The sequence below is a fragment of the Protopterus annectens genome, chromosome 4.part1 (genome assembly GCF_019279795.1).
Source record: "Protopterus annectens isolate FY-2018-M chromosome 4.part1, PAN1.0, whole genome shotgun sequence".
Taxonomy (NCBI): domain Eukaryota; kingdom Metazoa; phylum Chordata; order Ceratodontiformes; family Protopteridae; genus Protopterus; species Protopterus annectens.
The window spans coordinates 755,848,083-755,863,683 of NC_056734.1; the positions used below are offsets into that span (position 1 = coordinate 755,848,083).

General features: G+C 43.6%; 1 protein-coding gene across 1 annotated transcript in view; it reads left to right on the forward strand.

The window, feature by feature from the left end:
• The window catches only part of CCDC150 (coiled-coil domain containing 150), a 2,807,665-nt gene that overhangs the window by 725,604 nt on the left and 2,066,460 nt on the right, over window positions 1–15,601 (forward strand). The window contains exon 10 of the mRNA XM_044070503.1: window positions 9,188–9,312. Within this exon, the coding sequence (XP_043926438.1) occupies window positions 9,188–9,312 (125 nt within the window). The remainder of the gene's footprint in view (window positions 1–9,187; window positions 9,313–15,601) is intronic.

Below are 15,601 nucleotides of genomic sequence, written 5' to 3' on the forward strand. Positions count from 1 at the left end.
GTTGCAAGCCTTTCACGACTCTCTTCCCAAAGGGACTATTGCAATTCAAACGGACAACATGTCCGTGGTGTGGTACATCAACAAACAAGGCGGAACCAGATCATACCCTTTATGTCGAGAAGCACTCAGACGTTGGCAATGGGCAATCTCTTCTCAGCGTTTTCTGATAGCAACGCATATTCCCGGGAAATCCAGCGTCATTGCAGACAAGTTGAGCAGAGCAATTCTCATGCCACATGAGTGGTCTGTAAAGAAATCAATTTTAGAAGAGGTATTCCTAAGATGGGGCCAACCTTGCTGCGATCTTTTTGCTACTCCCCAAAACAGCAAGTGTCAAGAGTTCTTCACTCTCTTCCCGTTACCAGGCCATCCCACCAGAGACGCTCTAGTCCACGATTGGCCCCGGGGACTTCTGTATGCCTTTCCCCCCTTTCCACTGATACCTCAACTAATTCAGAAAGCCATCGCCTTGAGAGTGACAATGATCCTCATTGCCCCTTACTGGTCTCGACAAATATGGTTCCCCTTTCTTCATCGTTACCTTTTGGAGCAGCCTTGGCATCTGGACCCAGTACCAGATCTGATTACCCATCAGTCGGGTCAGCTGCACCAATCTCTGTCTTCTCTAAACCTCACAGCGTGGTTTCTCCAATTCCTACCTTAGCCAGGCTTCCCTCAATATCTCGCTCGGTCTGAGATATCTTGATAGCCTCTCATAACTCCTCTACCAGCATGAAGTATACTAGCAAATGGAAATGTTTTCCTTTGGGCATCATCGAAAACATAGATCCCTTTACTGCACCTATCCAGTCTATTTTAGACTTTCTAGCAGAACTCTTTCATTTAGGATCTTCTGCATCAACCATTAGAGTTCAATTGGCTGCCATATCAAATTTTCATGTTGGTGTCTCAGAATCCAGCATCATGGCTCACAAACTCTGTAAAGCCTTCTTAAGAGGTGTATTTCTTCTCAAACCTCCAATCAAAGACCCTCCGCCTCAATGGGATTTGAACTTGGTTCTGGCATCTTTAATTCTTCCCCTTGAACCAGCGGCTTCATGTTCTCTGAAATTGCTTTCTTGGAAGACACTTTTTCTGGTAGCTATAACTTCAGCGAAAAGAGTATCAGAACTCCATGCTCTATGCAGTCGTCCTCCTTACTTAGTTTTCACAAAGACAGGGTATCCTCCAGACTAATCCATCCTTTTACCTAAAATTTCTTCTCAAATTAACCTAAACCAAATTATTGATCTCCCCGTTTTTTTCCCTAACTATTCAAATAGGTCAGAACAAAAGCTGCATTTTTTGGATGTTCATCGCCAACTGAGATATTACTTAGACAGGACTAAACAACTCAGGAAATCTGATCAATTGTTTCTGTCATATGCAGAAGGTAGATTGGGCCTTCCAGTCACTAAAGTATCTCTTTCTAGATGGCTCACGTCTACAGTTACTTTCATCTATGAGATCAGACATCAAAAATTACCCTCAAGACCTAGAGCTCATTCAACTAGGGCATTAGCTACATCCATAGCCTTTCAGGACAGGTTGCCAATAGATTCAATTTGTGCAGCAGCCACCTGGGCTTCTCCTCATACATTCATTTCACATTACAAATTGGACATGGTTTCCAGAAGCCGTGCCAATTTTGGTTCCACTGTTCTCAAGAGTCTGTTCCGATAGGCCACCCGGGATAAGGTGCTAGGGATGCGGTCCCATCCAGCAAGAATGAAGGCGAGATTGACAACTTAACATTAAGAAGTTATGTACCTACCATAACGTTCCATGTTAGTTGTCTTCTTCTCGCCTTCTTTCTTGCGTCCCTCCCTCCTTCCCCCAAGCCTGGACAGACCGACCAGAATTCTTTTGTGTTTCTTCTTCTGAAATTTGTTACTCCCACTTTTCTCCCACCTCTTCTATCTTTACTGATGTCTGCCTTTTCTTACGCAGACTGTTTGAGGTGGGTTACCCTACTCCATTCTTTGGAGAATAGGATTGCTTGGTATAGCTATCAAACGAGATCTGAGTAGTTACCGCCTAGCATTGTGGGATATAGGGGAGCCTCGAGCCGGTGGAATTAGCTCTCGGGCTTTAGAACCCATCCAGCAAGAAAGAAGGCGAGAAGAAGACAACTAACATGGAACGTTATGGTAGGTACATAACTTCTTATTTCCTGCATAGGGCATATCTATCAGCTTAGCAACAGAGATTTTCCAGACCTCTTAAAGCCCACTCTACTGGGTCTGTGGCTACTTCTTTTGCGTTCTGGGCTATGACATCATTGGATGATATTTGTGCTGCGGCCACTTGGTCAAGTCCTCAACTTTTGTGATGCACTATAAGTTGGATCTGTTGTCTAGGGGTAGGGCATCCTTTAGATCTGCTGTGCTCCTGCATGTCCTTCCTTGAAGCCTAACAGGATTTTGGGTAGCTGGGGTCTCTCACCCATCTGTGATTAATAATGACACGGATACTATCAGATAAAGAGTTATGAACTCACCATAACTTGGCATCTGTGCTATCCAGTGTCATTATTCATCACGTTCCCATCCTCCATTCCTCTCCTTCTGGTGGCCAAAGCAATCTTGGGGGTGCTGTGTGGGCTATTGGTCTGTGTTTTCTGAATAATCTAAGCCCTTGTAAGGGACAGTTCCTTAGAAAACTCGATCTGAGGATTATTAGTAGGAGGTGAGGAGAAGGGAGGAGCTTGTGCTCAGGAGCTGCCTCTCACTTTGCCGGCTCAGATCCAAGGGTCAGATCTGTCACCCATCCGTGATGAATAATGACACTGGATAGCACAGATGCCAAGTTATGGCAAGTGCATAACTCTTTTTCTTCAAGTTCTTACTAAGACCCCATTTGAACCATCTGCATCTTGTGATTTGAAATATTTATCCTGGAAGACATTATTTTTGGTGGCTATTACTTCTGCAAAAAGGGTTTCCAAGTTGCAGGCCCTGTCATACAAATCACCCTACCTAGTTTTTCATAAGGATAGAGTCGCACTCAGAACAAATCCATCCTTCCTACTAAAAGTAGTTTCTGAAACCAACATTAATTAGTCACTACCATTACCAGTCTTTTCCCCTAATTTTTCTAACAAAGGGGAATATGCCCTTCATTTCCTAGATGTACACAGACAGCTAAGTTTTTTATCTTCACAGAACTAAAGAGTTCAGGAAATCGGATCAATTAGTTGTAGCATTTTCTTCCCTCCATATGGGTATTCCAGTTGCTAAGGTTACTTTAGCTAAATCCAATCCAACTTGCTAGCTAACTGCCAACATGGTTTTAGGCCATTTCACAGCACCACCTCTACCCTCTTATCCTTCTCTGACTGTATTAACAAAAATCACAGTAATAACACTCTTTCCTCATCCCTCTTTATTGATCTCTCTAAAGCCTTCGATATGGTTAACCACCAGCTGCTCATAAACATACTCAAAAACCTGTCACTAGATGCACTGGCTATACAATGTTTCCAATCCTACCTAAACAATAGACAGCAGGCTGTACTATGGGAGAACAATTTATCTACCCACCTCCCCATTGCCCTTGGTGTCCCTCAAGGCTCCATATTAGGCCCTCTCCTATTTTCTATTTTTATTAATGACCTACATTCTATAATACCTCAAGCTACCTGTATTCAATATGCAGACGATTCCATGTTGATATGCTCAGCCACTTCTTTATCTGGCCTACCGACCCTAACCTAAAATTTGTTTAATACAGTCGAGAAATGGCTTCATCTTAAACCCCCCAAAAACAAAACTGTTACTATTCACTCCCACCCGTAGGGCCACCCACTTAACTTTACTGTTATATCAAACGATGGGACTATAATATCTCCTGATCCCACTACCAAACTTCTAGGGGTACTAATTGATAACAACCTTAACTTTGATAGTCATATTAACAGTACTGTAAAAACAGTCAACAAAAAACTAGGCTCCCTCTATAGGATCAAACCCTTTCTGACTCCATTAGCCAGGGCTACTATTGCCCATACCCACTTAATCTCTCCTCTCCTCTATGCCTTCTATACATATATATATATATATAATAACCTTAACAAGCTGGCTGTCTCCTACAACAATATTGCCAGATTTGTCACTGGCTCTGCTTTCAGAACCCATCATTGTCATAATCTTGAACAACTAGGATGGCTAGAGTTGCCAAACCTACTACTATTTAGCCAATTAACAGTCGCCCACAAGATCCTCTATCAGCCTACTAATACCCCAATACTTACCAACCTTATCACCCCCTACAATAACCTTAAGACCCTACACTCATCAAATAAACTACTTGTACAAATAGGTAAAACCAACAATATGGCTGGTGACTCTTTGTTCTCTAGTACCACGGGCAAAACCTGGAACTCACTCCCCAATGACCTGACCTCTCTTTCCTCAATAACACTATTCAAAAACAAACTGAAACTATACCTTAAAACACCTTGGTTATGCCTTTGTGCTAACCCTGACTAACTTCCTCACTTATCATTGGGTAATTATCACTATTCCTGTACTAATCTAGTTGCTTTTCTGTTAACCATAAAGAGAGTGTGCTTTTATATATTAATTTAATGTCATTATAAATATCTTCCTATAACTATCCATATATGATATGTCTAAAGATTCTTTAAGCAGTAATGTAAGGAAATGTAAAGAATTGCTAAAATCTGTAATGCACCTGCCTTTGTATAAAAAAACTGTCATATAATATAAATAATACTGTGTTTTGTGGAGCTTTTCTCCCCAAGCCTCTACTGAAAATGGACATATATCCAGCTGGACTAGCCTGGTCAATAAATGTTAAATAAATACATAAAAATAAATAATAAATAAATAAAATGGTTCACTGCATTACATTCATTTATCATTCTAAAGGATTTCAACTTCCCAAACCAGTTCAAGCCCATTCAGCTAGAACTGTGGCGAATTCAGAAGTTTTTCCTGCCACAGCTTCTCTAGACGACATCTGTGCAGCAGCCACATGGTCTTCTCATCCGTACCTTTATCACTCATTACAAATTAGATCAGGTCTCGAGGGTCGAGTATCCTTTGGCTCTGTGGTGCTTAGGAATATTCTTCCTTGAGACCTCCCAAGGCTAAGGTAGCTAGGGATTCCATCCCACTGCAAAGGATTGGGTGAAAACTGATAACATTAGATAAAGAAGTTATGTCTTACCATAACGTTCCAGCTGTGTTGTCGATCTTCACCAATCCTTGACATCCCCACCCACCTTCCCCCATCCTGAGACTCTTAGTAGACTAGATTAGCCCTAAGCTAGTTTCCCTTTAAGAGCTCATATATGGCCTCGTTCTCTATACTTTCTATAGTTAACCATATTTTGTTTTTCTATATACTAATTATTTGGCAAACTTGATCTGGGATAATCTCTGTGAGGAGCATTATGGGGAGTGCCTGGCTCGAGAGTTTGGTGAGTGCGAGCTGGAAGAAATGGCCGAGTCGGTTCCGAGGTTCAGACTTACAAGGATGGGTGAAAATTGACAATATAGATGGACTGTTATGGTAAGACATAACTTCTTTTTATTCATAACGTCTCATCTGGTTGATAAAAATATAGCTGACCTGGTATAAGACTAAAGGGGGTAAAAACATTTTAACTGCTTGTATTTATATCCATATGTCTAATCAAGACCTTCCATTTTCTCTGTTTTTGTATTATCTTCTTTTAAGTCTCTTCCCTTCATACCTTTATTTGTTCTATCAGAATCCTTTTTAATCCAGACATTTAAATACTAAATATTTTACACCCCTAGAATTATGGAAATGCTGAACCAATTCATGAATGAGTATGTAGTTCACCATAGTGATCTTTGCTTTATCTTCATTTATTTTATATCCCAAGAAGGCTTGAAATTGTCTTAAAATGTTCCACAATACTGAAATGTACTTTTCAGGCTTTATCAAGTACAAAGTAGTATCATCTGCAAATAAAATTAACTTTTCATGGTTACCAAATCCGTTATATTCTTAGGTTCATAGGTAGGTACTAGGCTATCTGCCCGAGGGCATTTATAAGCCTAGCCAGAGTGTGTCGGCTTTCGCCACCCCATTGATTAATTAACTGTGCCTCTGTCAAGCAGAGCCAATGAAGTGATCCCGGGGTGTATTTTCTGTTACCCATCCACTCATCAAGGATTCTCTTGAAGAGTGTTAGTGAGGGGCTCTGCCTAATGTAGTTAGGAATTTTGTTCCAAAGCATGGGGAGTCTCTGTGACAGGAATCTATCCCTCCAGCATGTTCTATTTATTGTTGTGGCGAGGTTTAGCTCACTACAGCACGTAGCTCGCAGTGACTTGGATTTCTTTAGGTGGAGCATATCCATCAATTCTGAGTTGGACATGGCATTGTAAGTCAGGCAGAGATCACCTCTGAGTAAGCGATATGCCACTGAGTACAGCCGGAGTTTTTTCAGTCGGGCTGCATAGGACATATGTTTGAGGCCATTAATCCTCTTGGTGAGGTGCTTTTGTGGTCTTTCCAGCTGTTGGAAGTGTCTTGTGAGGTACATCCCAAATGGGGCATTGTACTCTATGATGGGTCTGATGAGTGACGAGTAGAGGGGCACTATAACTGCTTTATTTCTAGATGCGAACCTTTAGTAATTAGATGGGCTACATAGAAGGATGTCCTAACCACTTTGGCAATATGATTGTCAAAGGAGAGATTACTATCTACCTGGGTCCCCAGATCTATTATTACCTCTTCTGTATTAAGGGGGCTGCTGCCTATGTGGTAATTCGTGGGTGTTTTGTTTTTCCCAAACAGGATGACTATGCATTTTTTGGCATTTAGCTTGAGGCCATGACTTTGACACCAGGTGTCTGTCTCAGTAAGGCCTTTTTGAAGGATGTCCGTGTCAGCCGGAGAGTCAATTATGGCTCCCAGTTTGCAGTCATCGGCGAACTTGGTTAGCCATAGTCCTCCTGTGTTTGCCTGTGCTTCTGAGAAGTATTTGAATATGTGAATTCCTTATTTTCTTTGCTACTGCTCTAAATGTAAAGCAAGTAACAATGGGGAAAGAAGACATCCCTTCTTTGTTCTTCTGTTCAAACACAGGTTGTTAGAGTGGTATCCTCCCACCTTAATTCCGGCCTTTGGCCCATCATATTTCCTCCTTATTAACCTTTTATGTTATTCTATCAGAGAACTCAAAGACCACTACCTACTCATAAAATCCCAGCTGACTATATTGAACGGTTTTCATGAATAAACACTCATCAACAGTAGTGGTGTTTTCTTACCACATATTTTCTGTGGATCTTTATTCTTCTATTAATGTGCTGTGCTAATCTGTTTTGAGTTATCTAGGTCATTGTTTACTGAATTTATATGGGGATGCCAGGAAGATTTTTTTTATATCTATTGGAGATCCAGAGGTATTCTTGTAGTACAGAGAAGCTCACTGTAACAGAGTCTCAGAACACCTGTTTACAAATCTTTTATTCTTCACCTGATTAGGAGTAGGGCTCATCATGTACCCCATCCTATTTATACTTCATCAGTGTTGTGACACTTTGCCTTCCTGACATTAAAATTATGTTGCAAATTATCTGGGTCCCTGGTGACTTGCATTTGATAATAGAAAGATGCCTTTATCTTGTTAGATTCCATTAAATGGCTCATTCTGTTGAGCTTGTATATGAGCTTTAAAAAAGAGGTATACTAATAGGCACAGCCAATAAACTTGCCATGATGCCAGAAGACTGAGAAATATGTTCACCTGTGAACATCACTAAAAAGTCTAATTTGTCTCAGAAAAGGTGCGATTATTCCTACACTTGACTGAATTTGATTATTCCTGCACTGGACTGAATACTTTATTACCACAGACTTTGCAGCTAATTGACAAACGCTGGGAGATGCAGCGAGCAAGGTTTGCTAATTAATATTTAGTCCTCTAAAAAAAAATCAATGTCTTTCAATGGAAAAGGTCTCATGGCTTTGTGTGAATGTGGGACCACAATCATAACCTGTACTGTGATCTATGAGCTGTTAAGGCTGTACAATTGCCTTGCATTAGGTAGTAATTACGCATAAGACCCTGTCTTTGTTCTTCACCCACCTCACTGTAACTCTGCATATTTGTACTTCTTGGATCGTGGCACCAAATCTTTTCTTAACGTATAGGCCACAAGTCTGGAACTTTTTGCCTTTCATTAATGTTTAAGGGTGAGCAAGCATTACGAAATTTTGCATCTCCTAAAAACGTACTTGTCTGTGCCACTTCATCAGAGGCATGTTTTACACTGTTTTGCCATCTCCGTGCCTATACCAGTGTGAAATTATGCTGGTCTTGTGTTGTAGCTGTTGCTGTACTTTGCTGTGTGTGGAATGCAGCATAATCATACTTCCCATTTGTATGTATAACATTTAATTCTTTGATTATTTGCAACTGGGTAATGATTGAAAAAGTCCCCATGCAGTCTAGTCCCCCTACCCTTTCAAATAAATGATACGTTTTGCTTATTCTGCCATCAACTAGCCGTAGTAATTTGGATCCTGAGCCAGTTTCTGAAGTAGTTTTTCTTTTTGTCCACCACACTGAATGTTCTTGACACGTCTTGTGGTCTAGTTAACTTAGCAGTCATTAGTATTGGGAATGATCATCATGATATCACTAATATTTCCATGCCAGCACAGTTCAGATGTTAAACTGTTTGGTTGGTTGCCTGACAAAAGCTTTGGCTACTGAGTTTATGACAGTTATAATTTAAGCACAAGTGGTATTTGGAATTTCTTCATTCCACATGTAGATTAGTGAAGTTCCTAACTATAAATATTTTTTCTTTCTTTACTGCTATTATAATGGTTATGCAAGAAAAGTTAAACTCTTCCATTTTTTGGAAACCTGTTCATTAATTTCATTAATTTTTTGTAAACATTGATCCTGATTTCAAAGTAGTTAAATATTTTTATTCTTTTATTTGTTCCTGTGGCTCCTCTGTTATGTCCAAGCCCAAGTTTCATTGTTGTGAGGTACAACATAAGTTTTCCTTTAAAACGTGGGGAGCAGAGGCTGTAAGCCAGTCATACAGAATAAATACAGCATGCTGTAATGATTTTTAGTTGTTTCCTTGTCAGCTGTTAAGATGCAATTTTCATTTTGTAGCAGTAACTGAATTTCTGATGCCATGGTCCTCTCTTCCCATAGGCTGAACAAGAGAAACTGACGCAAAAACTCCATGAACAGGACCTCTTATTGGATGCAGCACGAGCAAACATTGCATCAGAACTGAAGAGTGTCCAGACTGAGAGAGCACAGCTGCAGAAGAAACTGTAAGTAGAAAGAGTAGAAGCTTTCACCAGGGCCATCAAGCAGCAGTAATGTCTTTAGTATCTCCTGCAGGTTTAGCATAGAGTGCATTTGATGTTAGGACATAAATTACAGTTTGTAGTAGCATAATAGTTTTGTCTTCATTTTTATGATGTAAAAAAATACAAGAAAAGAGATCAAAAAGGCCATTGGTATAAGACAATCTAAAAACTATGTCACATTTTTTCATGGAGTTGGTGAGACTCGTGTTTAAAATTGACTGTAGTTATGACAACAGACAATTTGACATCAGAATAACTCTACAGATTTATTTATTTGTTTATTGACATTTGTTTACCAGGAAAGTCCAGCTGGGTCTAAAGTACTCATTTTCATTGGAGGCCTGGGGAGAAAAGCTCTACATACATAGAAATAAAATATATCAAATAATTAAATAAAAAGTAACTCCAGATACATGAAAAAATCACTATAAATTCAAAATTATAATCAAGGCTGTGGAATAATTTCAAAAATACAACAGAGTACAATTCTAAACACACATTGATATATAGTTCAAGGTAGGGTCATCGTATTGTCCATGAAATAATCTTTATAGTAGCATTGTGAATATGAGATGTTATGTATAGACAAGGGTGATTAATCTCAAAGTGCCTCTCAACCTGGGAACATCAAAAATCTGGACAAAGGCTGATGAAAAAAAGAGGTACAACTGGCTAAAAATCTAGAAGCTGATTAACATAAAATTTGCATACATAATTATGTAACACCACCCACTTCAGTGGGATTGTGGGATACAAACATTCAAACACAAACTGAAGAACAGACAAAATATTAAACAACACAAAATATAACCAGAACAATACTGTTTTATCTATATTAACATTTGAACTTGTATATAACATTGAACTTGTGTAAAACTAAAGCATGTTCTACACAGCTATGCTTCCAGTCATTGCAATCCAGTGACCAAAAACCTCTGTCTACAAACTTAGCAAATCTGCTGGGCATTATCTGTACTCGCACAAAGTTACTAAGGCCTGGAACTCCTTACCTGTATCCATCAAGTCTATACTCTCCCTCACATCTTTCAAAACTGCTCTGAAAGACTTTTTGTTTAAAATCTGGCTTTATTCTTGCTCAAAACCAGAATAAACTATATCCCTAAATCTGAACAAGTACCTTTTAATTCCTTATACTTCCTTACTGTCCCTTCTTCACTTACTTCCTTACTGCAATCAAATTCTTTTCCCTTATTTTCTGTTTAAATACAGCATAAGCCTATTTCTTCCTCCCTTCATATTGCGATTCCTGTTTGTATTAAACTAACTTACTTTTAATTTCTCTACAAACTGTCTAAAATTTCTCTAAATATCAAATGATTGATTTGAAGTAGTTAACTTCATTTGATCAGCAACCTGTGGGTATCGGATCCGTCCTCGGATCCGAGCCGGCAGCTTTCCAAGCTAAAAGATCCGAGCTCTCAGCTCCTCCCCCTTACACATAATGCCCTGCCACCTCCCTCCACTCCTCAGATCTCATTTGCCGCGGCTTCTGATAGCATCTAGCGACGAGCTCTTGGCGTTGGGTGAGAGTTTTAAAAAACCTTTTAAAACTTTTTCTAAGATTTTTGTGTGCTGAGCGAGTGTAGTAGGCCCTTAGTTTCTGTCTATATACTTTTTTCAGTTTTCTTGTGGTAAATTTATTGTTTAAATTTAATTTTTCCCTCCCCTTTACTGTGTGTGTGTGGTCGTGTGATGGCTGAAGGGCCTAAGGCCATTTTTTCAAAATGCACTGAGTGTGGCCATAAGCTGTCCCCAGCAGATGACCACACTCAGTGCGTTCTCTGCCTAGGGGTAGCCCACTTGTCTTCTGGCTGCCAAGTGTGTGCGGCTTTCAACCCCCGGGCTGTGAGGGATAGGAGGAATAAGTTAATCCTGGCGGGGCTTTTGCCCGCAGATTCTTCTTCCTCCTCTCCCTCTAAGGCACCAGCTGCGGCTGTCCTGCCTTCAGTTCCCCCTCCCATGACTGGGACTCAACCTCCCTCTGTGTCTCAGGGAGAGGGGGACTCTTCTTCTAGAGAGAAGAGGCACAAGGACAAGGAGTGGCATAAAAGCCATAAGAGGCGGGCAGAGAACCATAAGAGTTGGGCAGAGTCTCATCCCTCTGCTCCGCCAGCTAAGTTAGTTAGCCCTCCCAGGAGGGTCTCCGGATCTCCACCCCCTCGGCTGCATTCCCCCCGCTTTTCCCCGGAGCCGGAGGAAGAGTACCGGTCTCCCTCTAGGTCTTCGAGGCGGCCTTCCCGGCCCGCTTCGGAGAAGCATGTCTGACACTGATTTGGACCAGATGATGCGTCGATTCTTGCAGGCCCAGATGCAGATGGGGGTGCTCTTGCCTCCCCCCCTCCGGGGGAAGAGCTTGGCCCCTTTCTTTGCCCCAATTGCTCCTTCTTTGATTCGCTATCGGTTTTCGGAGTCTTTGGATCCGAGCTGTCTCAGACCCGGGGAGTTGTCGGCACCGACAATGGTGGCTACTTTGATGCTAACAGTACCCTCGAGCATGTCGGATCCGAGCTCTCGGGGCCGAGAGCAGAGCTTCAGATCCGCAGGGGTTAGTGTGTCTTTGGCTCCATTTCGGTCGGAGCACACTCCCCTTTCAGGTCCGATCACATCGGCTCCGACACCAGTCCTTGCGTCGGAGCTGAAGGGGCTGCTCTCGGAGCCAGGGGAGAGTGGTTCGCCCTCGGCTTTTGACATAGTGGAGAGGGATCTGTCGAGAAGTTCCAGGTCCTCGGTCTGGGCTACGGATCCACCCGTCACTCCCGCGCATTTGTGCCTTTCTTCCATCGTCCGGCCCCAGGGACAGCCTGCGTCAGCGCTCCAGTTGGTTCCCGTAGGGGAACAGGACCCCGTTGGTGAGCCCTCCTCGGACAGTCCCTCCAAGGAGGTGCCTCACAAACGAAAGTGCCAAAGGAGGCACATGGACTCCCCTGAGTCCCTCACGGAGGACACGGAGTTGGAGGAAGGGGAAGGTTCTCCAAGGTCACCCCCTGAAGACGTCTCCTTTGGAGACATTATGGAAATGCTACGTATCAGAGGGGGGGGGTGGTCTGCCCAAAAACCTTCCTTCGATGAGTCTGTGTTTCTGGAGGCATTTGACGCAGGCCCGTCTACCTCTTGGGTGTCCCCCCCGGCTGATCCCCTGGTAGACTTGATTACTACCAGGGCTTGGAAGGAGCCGGGCACCGTGGAGCCAATCCCTAAAAGACCAGACAAAATACTCAGTCCCCCTTCTGACAGACAGGCATGTAATAAAGGGTCCCCAGTAGATGCCATGGTGGTGGTGGCTGCCACTAAGATGGAACTAGCACAGGAAAGTTCCTCGGTCCATCCTCTTGATAAGGAATCTCGGACGATGGACCGTATTAGAAAGCGGATGTTTGCTTCAGCTACCTTTTCCATAAGGGCACTGAATTACCTGGCACATGTCATCAGGCTCCAGCGGGACTTCATAAAGGAATACGCTGGAGCTCCCCCAGAGTCCATGGCGGTCGAGGACAAACGGACCTTCTCGGCTCGCATGGCCACTCTAAAGTCAATTTCTAACACTTCCATATGGCTCCTCTCCCATGCCACAGAGGGAGCGGCTAGAGCTAGCGGAGCAGGGGTCGCCGTATGGCGCCATGCCTGGCTTCGCCTTTGTGACTTTGCAGAACCCTTCAAGGCGTCCTTCGTGAACGCTCCCTTTGATGGTTCTATGCTATTCGGCAAAACCATCGGCGACACGCTGCTCCAGAGCGAGAAAGATGGGAAGATGCTGTCTGCCATAGGGATCCGCTTCTCTAATCCTCAAAGGTCCTTCTCAAGGTACCAGAGAGGACAGAAGAAGATGTGGTTCCGGAAGTCCCAGCAGTCCCGTCCCGCTCTGGACCCCTCGTCCTTCAGAGGCAGAGGAGGACAAGGTGGACGCCGGCCCAGAGGCAGAGGGGGGGCCGAAGAATTTCGGGTCCAGAGAGCCTTTCTCAGACTGACCCGCGCAGCAGCCCTGAGGGCTTGCCCGGCTGTCCCTCTCTGGAGGCAGTCGGGGGACGTTTTTCGGAGAACCAACAAAGTTGGGAGTCCATTACTACAGATCGTTGGGTGCTCCGAATAATATCCAGAGGTTACACTATTCCCTTTATGCATCTTCCCCCTCTAACGAAGCGCCTTCCTGATGTCCCACCTGATCAAAGGGAGGCGGCGGCTTCAGAAATTTCGAAGTTGCTAGAAAAACGGGCCATCCAGCATGTCCCCCCAGAGCAGTCAGGATTAGGCAATTACTCCAGGTTCATTTTGGTGCCAAAAAAGATGGGGGACTTAAGGCCAATTCTGGACCTGTCATCTCTAAACCTGTTCATTGCCAAAGAGAAATTCTGGATGGTCACTCTGCAATCTATTCTCCCTCTCTTACAGGAGAATGACTGGATGTGCTCCATAGACCTCAAGGATACATACTGCCGTATTCTCATGGAGACGGTCCAGGAGGTTTCTCCGCTTTCGGCTAGGAGCCAGTCACTTTCAGTTCAGGGTTTTCCCGTTCGGCCTCACCACAGCCCCCAGGGTGTTCACCAAGGTCATGGCAGTTGTAGCAGCCCACCTGAGACTTCAGGGAATTCAGGTCTTTCCGTACCTGGATGATTGGCTCCTCACCACCCCCACCATGCATCTGCTTTGCTCCGCCAGGGATTACTCCCTAGCCATGGCCCAGCGTCTAGGCATTACTATAAATTTTCAGAAGTCGTCTCTTCATCCTGTGCAAGTTCTGGATTTTATAGGGGCCAGGATAAATACGCACCAAGCCAAAGCCTTTCTAACAACGGACAGGTTGCACAACTTGTCACTACACGTAATGGAGCTTCTGCAGTCTCCAGCCCCACCTGCAGAGTTGGTCCTGAGAGCCCTGGGCTCCATGGCGGCAGCCATAAGCCTTTCACCTTTAGCAAGATTGCATATGAGAGTTCTACAATGGACTCTTCAGGTTCAATGGTCTCTCCTACTCCACCCATTGGAGTCTCCAATTCCCCTGAGCAGGGTTTGCAGGAACTCCCTTTGGTGGCTCCATTCCCGAGAGCTGCAGGAGGGGAGACCATTTGTGATGCCTCAGCCCCAAGCCACGCTGACCATGGACGCTTCTCGCCTCGGGTGGGGGGGGGGCATTCTATGGGCAGAACCGTCCAAGGCACATGGACTCCCTTAGAGACCGTTCTGCATATTAATGTCCTGGAGATGAGGGTGGTGCTTCTAGCGTTGCAAGCCCTTCAAGACCTTCTTCCTCTGGGGACTATTGCAATTCAGACAGACAACATGGCAGTAGTCTGGTATATCAACAAACAAGGAGGCACCAGATCTTACCCTCTTTGTCGAGAGGCTATGAGAGTTTGGGAATGGGCGATTTCCACCAACCGCTTTCTGATAGCAAAGCACATTCTGGGTCGGTCCAACATTTTAACGGACAAGCTGAGTCGCTCGATCCTCACACCTTACGAGTGGTCTCTAAACCCATCAGTAGCGAATCAGATCTTCCTCAGATGGGGTCAACCTTGCTGCGATCTTTTTGCTTCTCCTTCAGACACAAAATGCAGCGAGTTTTTCGCTCTGATTACCCCAGCAGGGGAGAGCCCCAGAGAAGCCCTGGTGCATGCTTGGCCCCCCGGTCTCCTGTATGCTTATCATCCTCTTCTGCTAATGACAGCATTTCTGCAGAAAGCTTCCTCATAGCCCCATTCTGGCCTCGCCAGATCTGGTTCCCTTACCTGCGGTCTCACAGTGTAGTTCCTCCTTGGATCTTAGATCCCATTCCGGATCTGATCTCTCATCCTGCGGGATTACAGCCCCCAAACCTGGGCGACCTCAAGCTCACGGCTTGGTTGATCCAGTTCCACTAATCGCAAGGACTCCCGGTATCTCGCCTCCTGTAAAATCTGTTCTGGTAGCAGCGCATAAACCTTCTACTAGAAAGATGTAAAGAAGTAAATGGAAGCGTTTTTCCATCTGGGCCAAAAATAGAGATTTATTTATTTTATTTTACATTTGTTGATCGGGCTAGTCCAACTGGATCATTGTCCATTTTCAGTGGAGGCCCGGGGAGAAAAGCTCCACAGATTAAAGCATGTTTATAGAAATACATGTAAAAAAACACTTGTGATATAGGCAAAGAGCAATAATACAAGGAAATTAGTTCAGGTCAGGAGATGCTATTCTAATAACAAATAGATAATACTAACTATGTAATACAAATTATGTAATTAAAAAAATG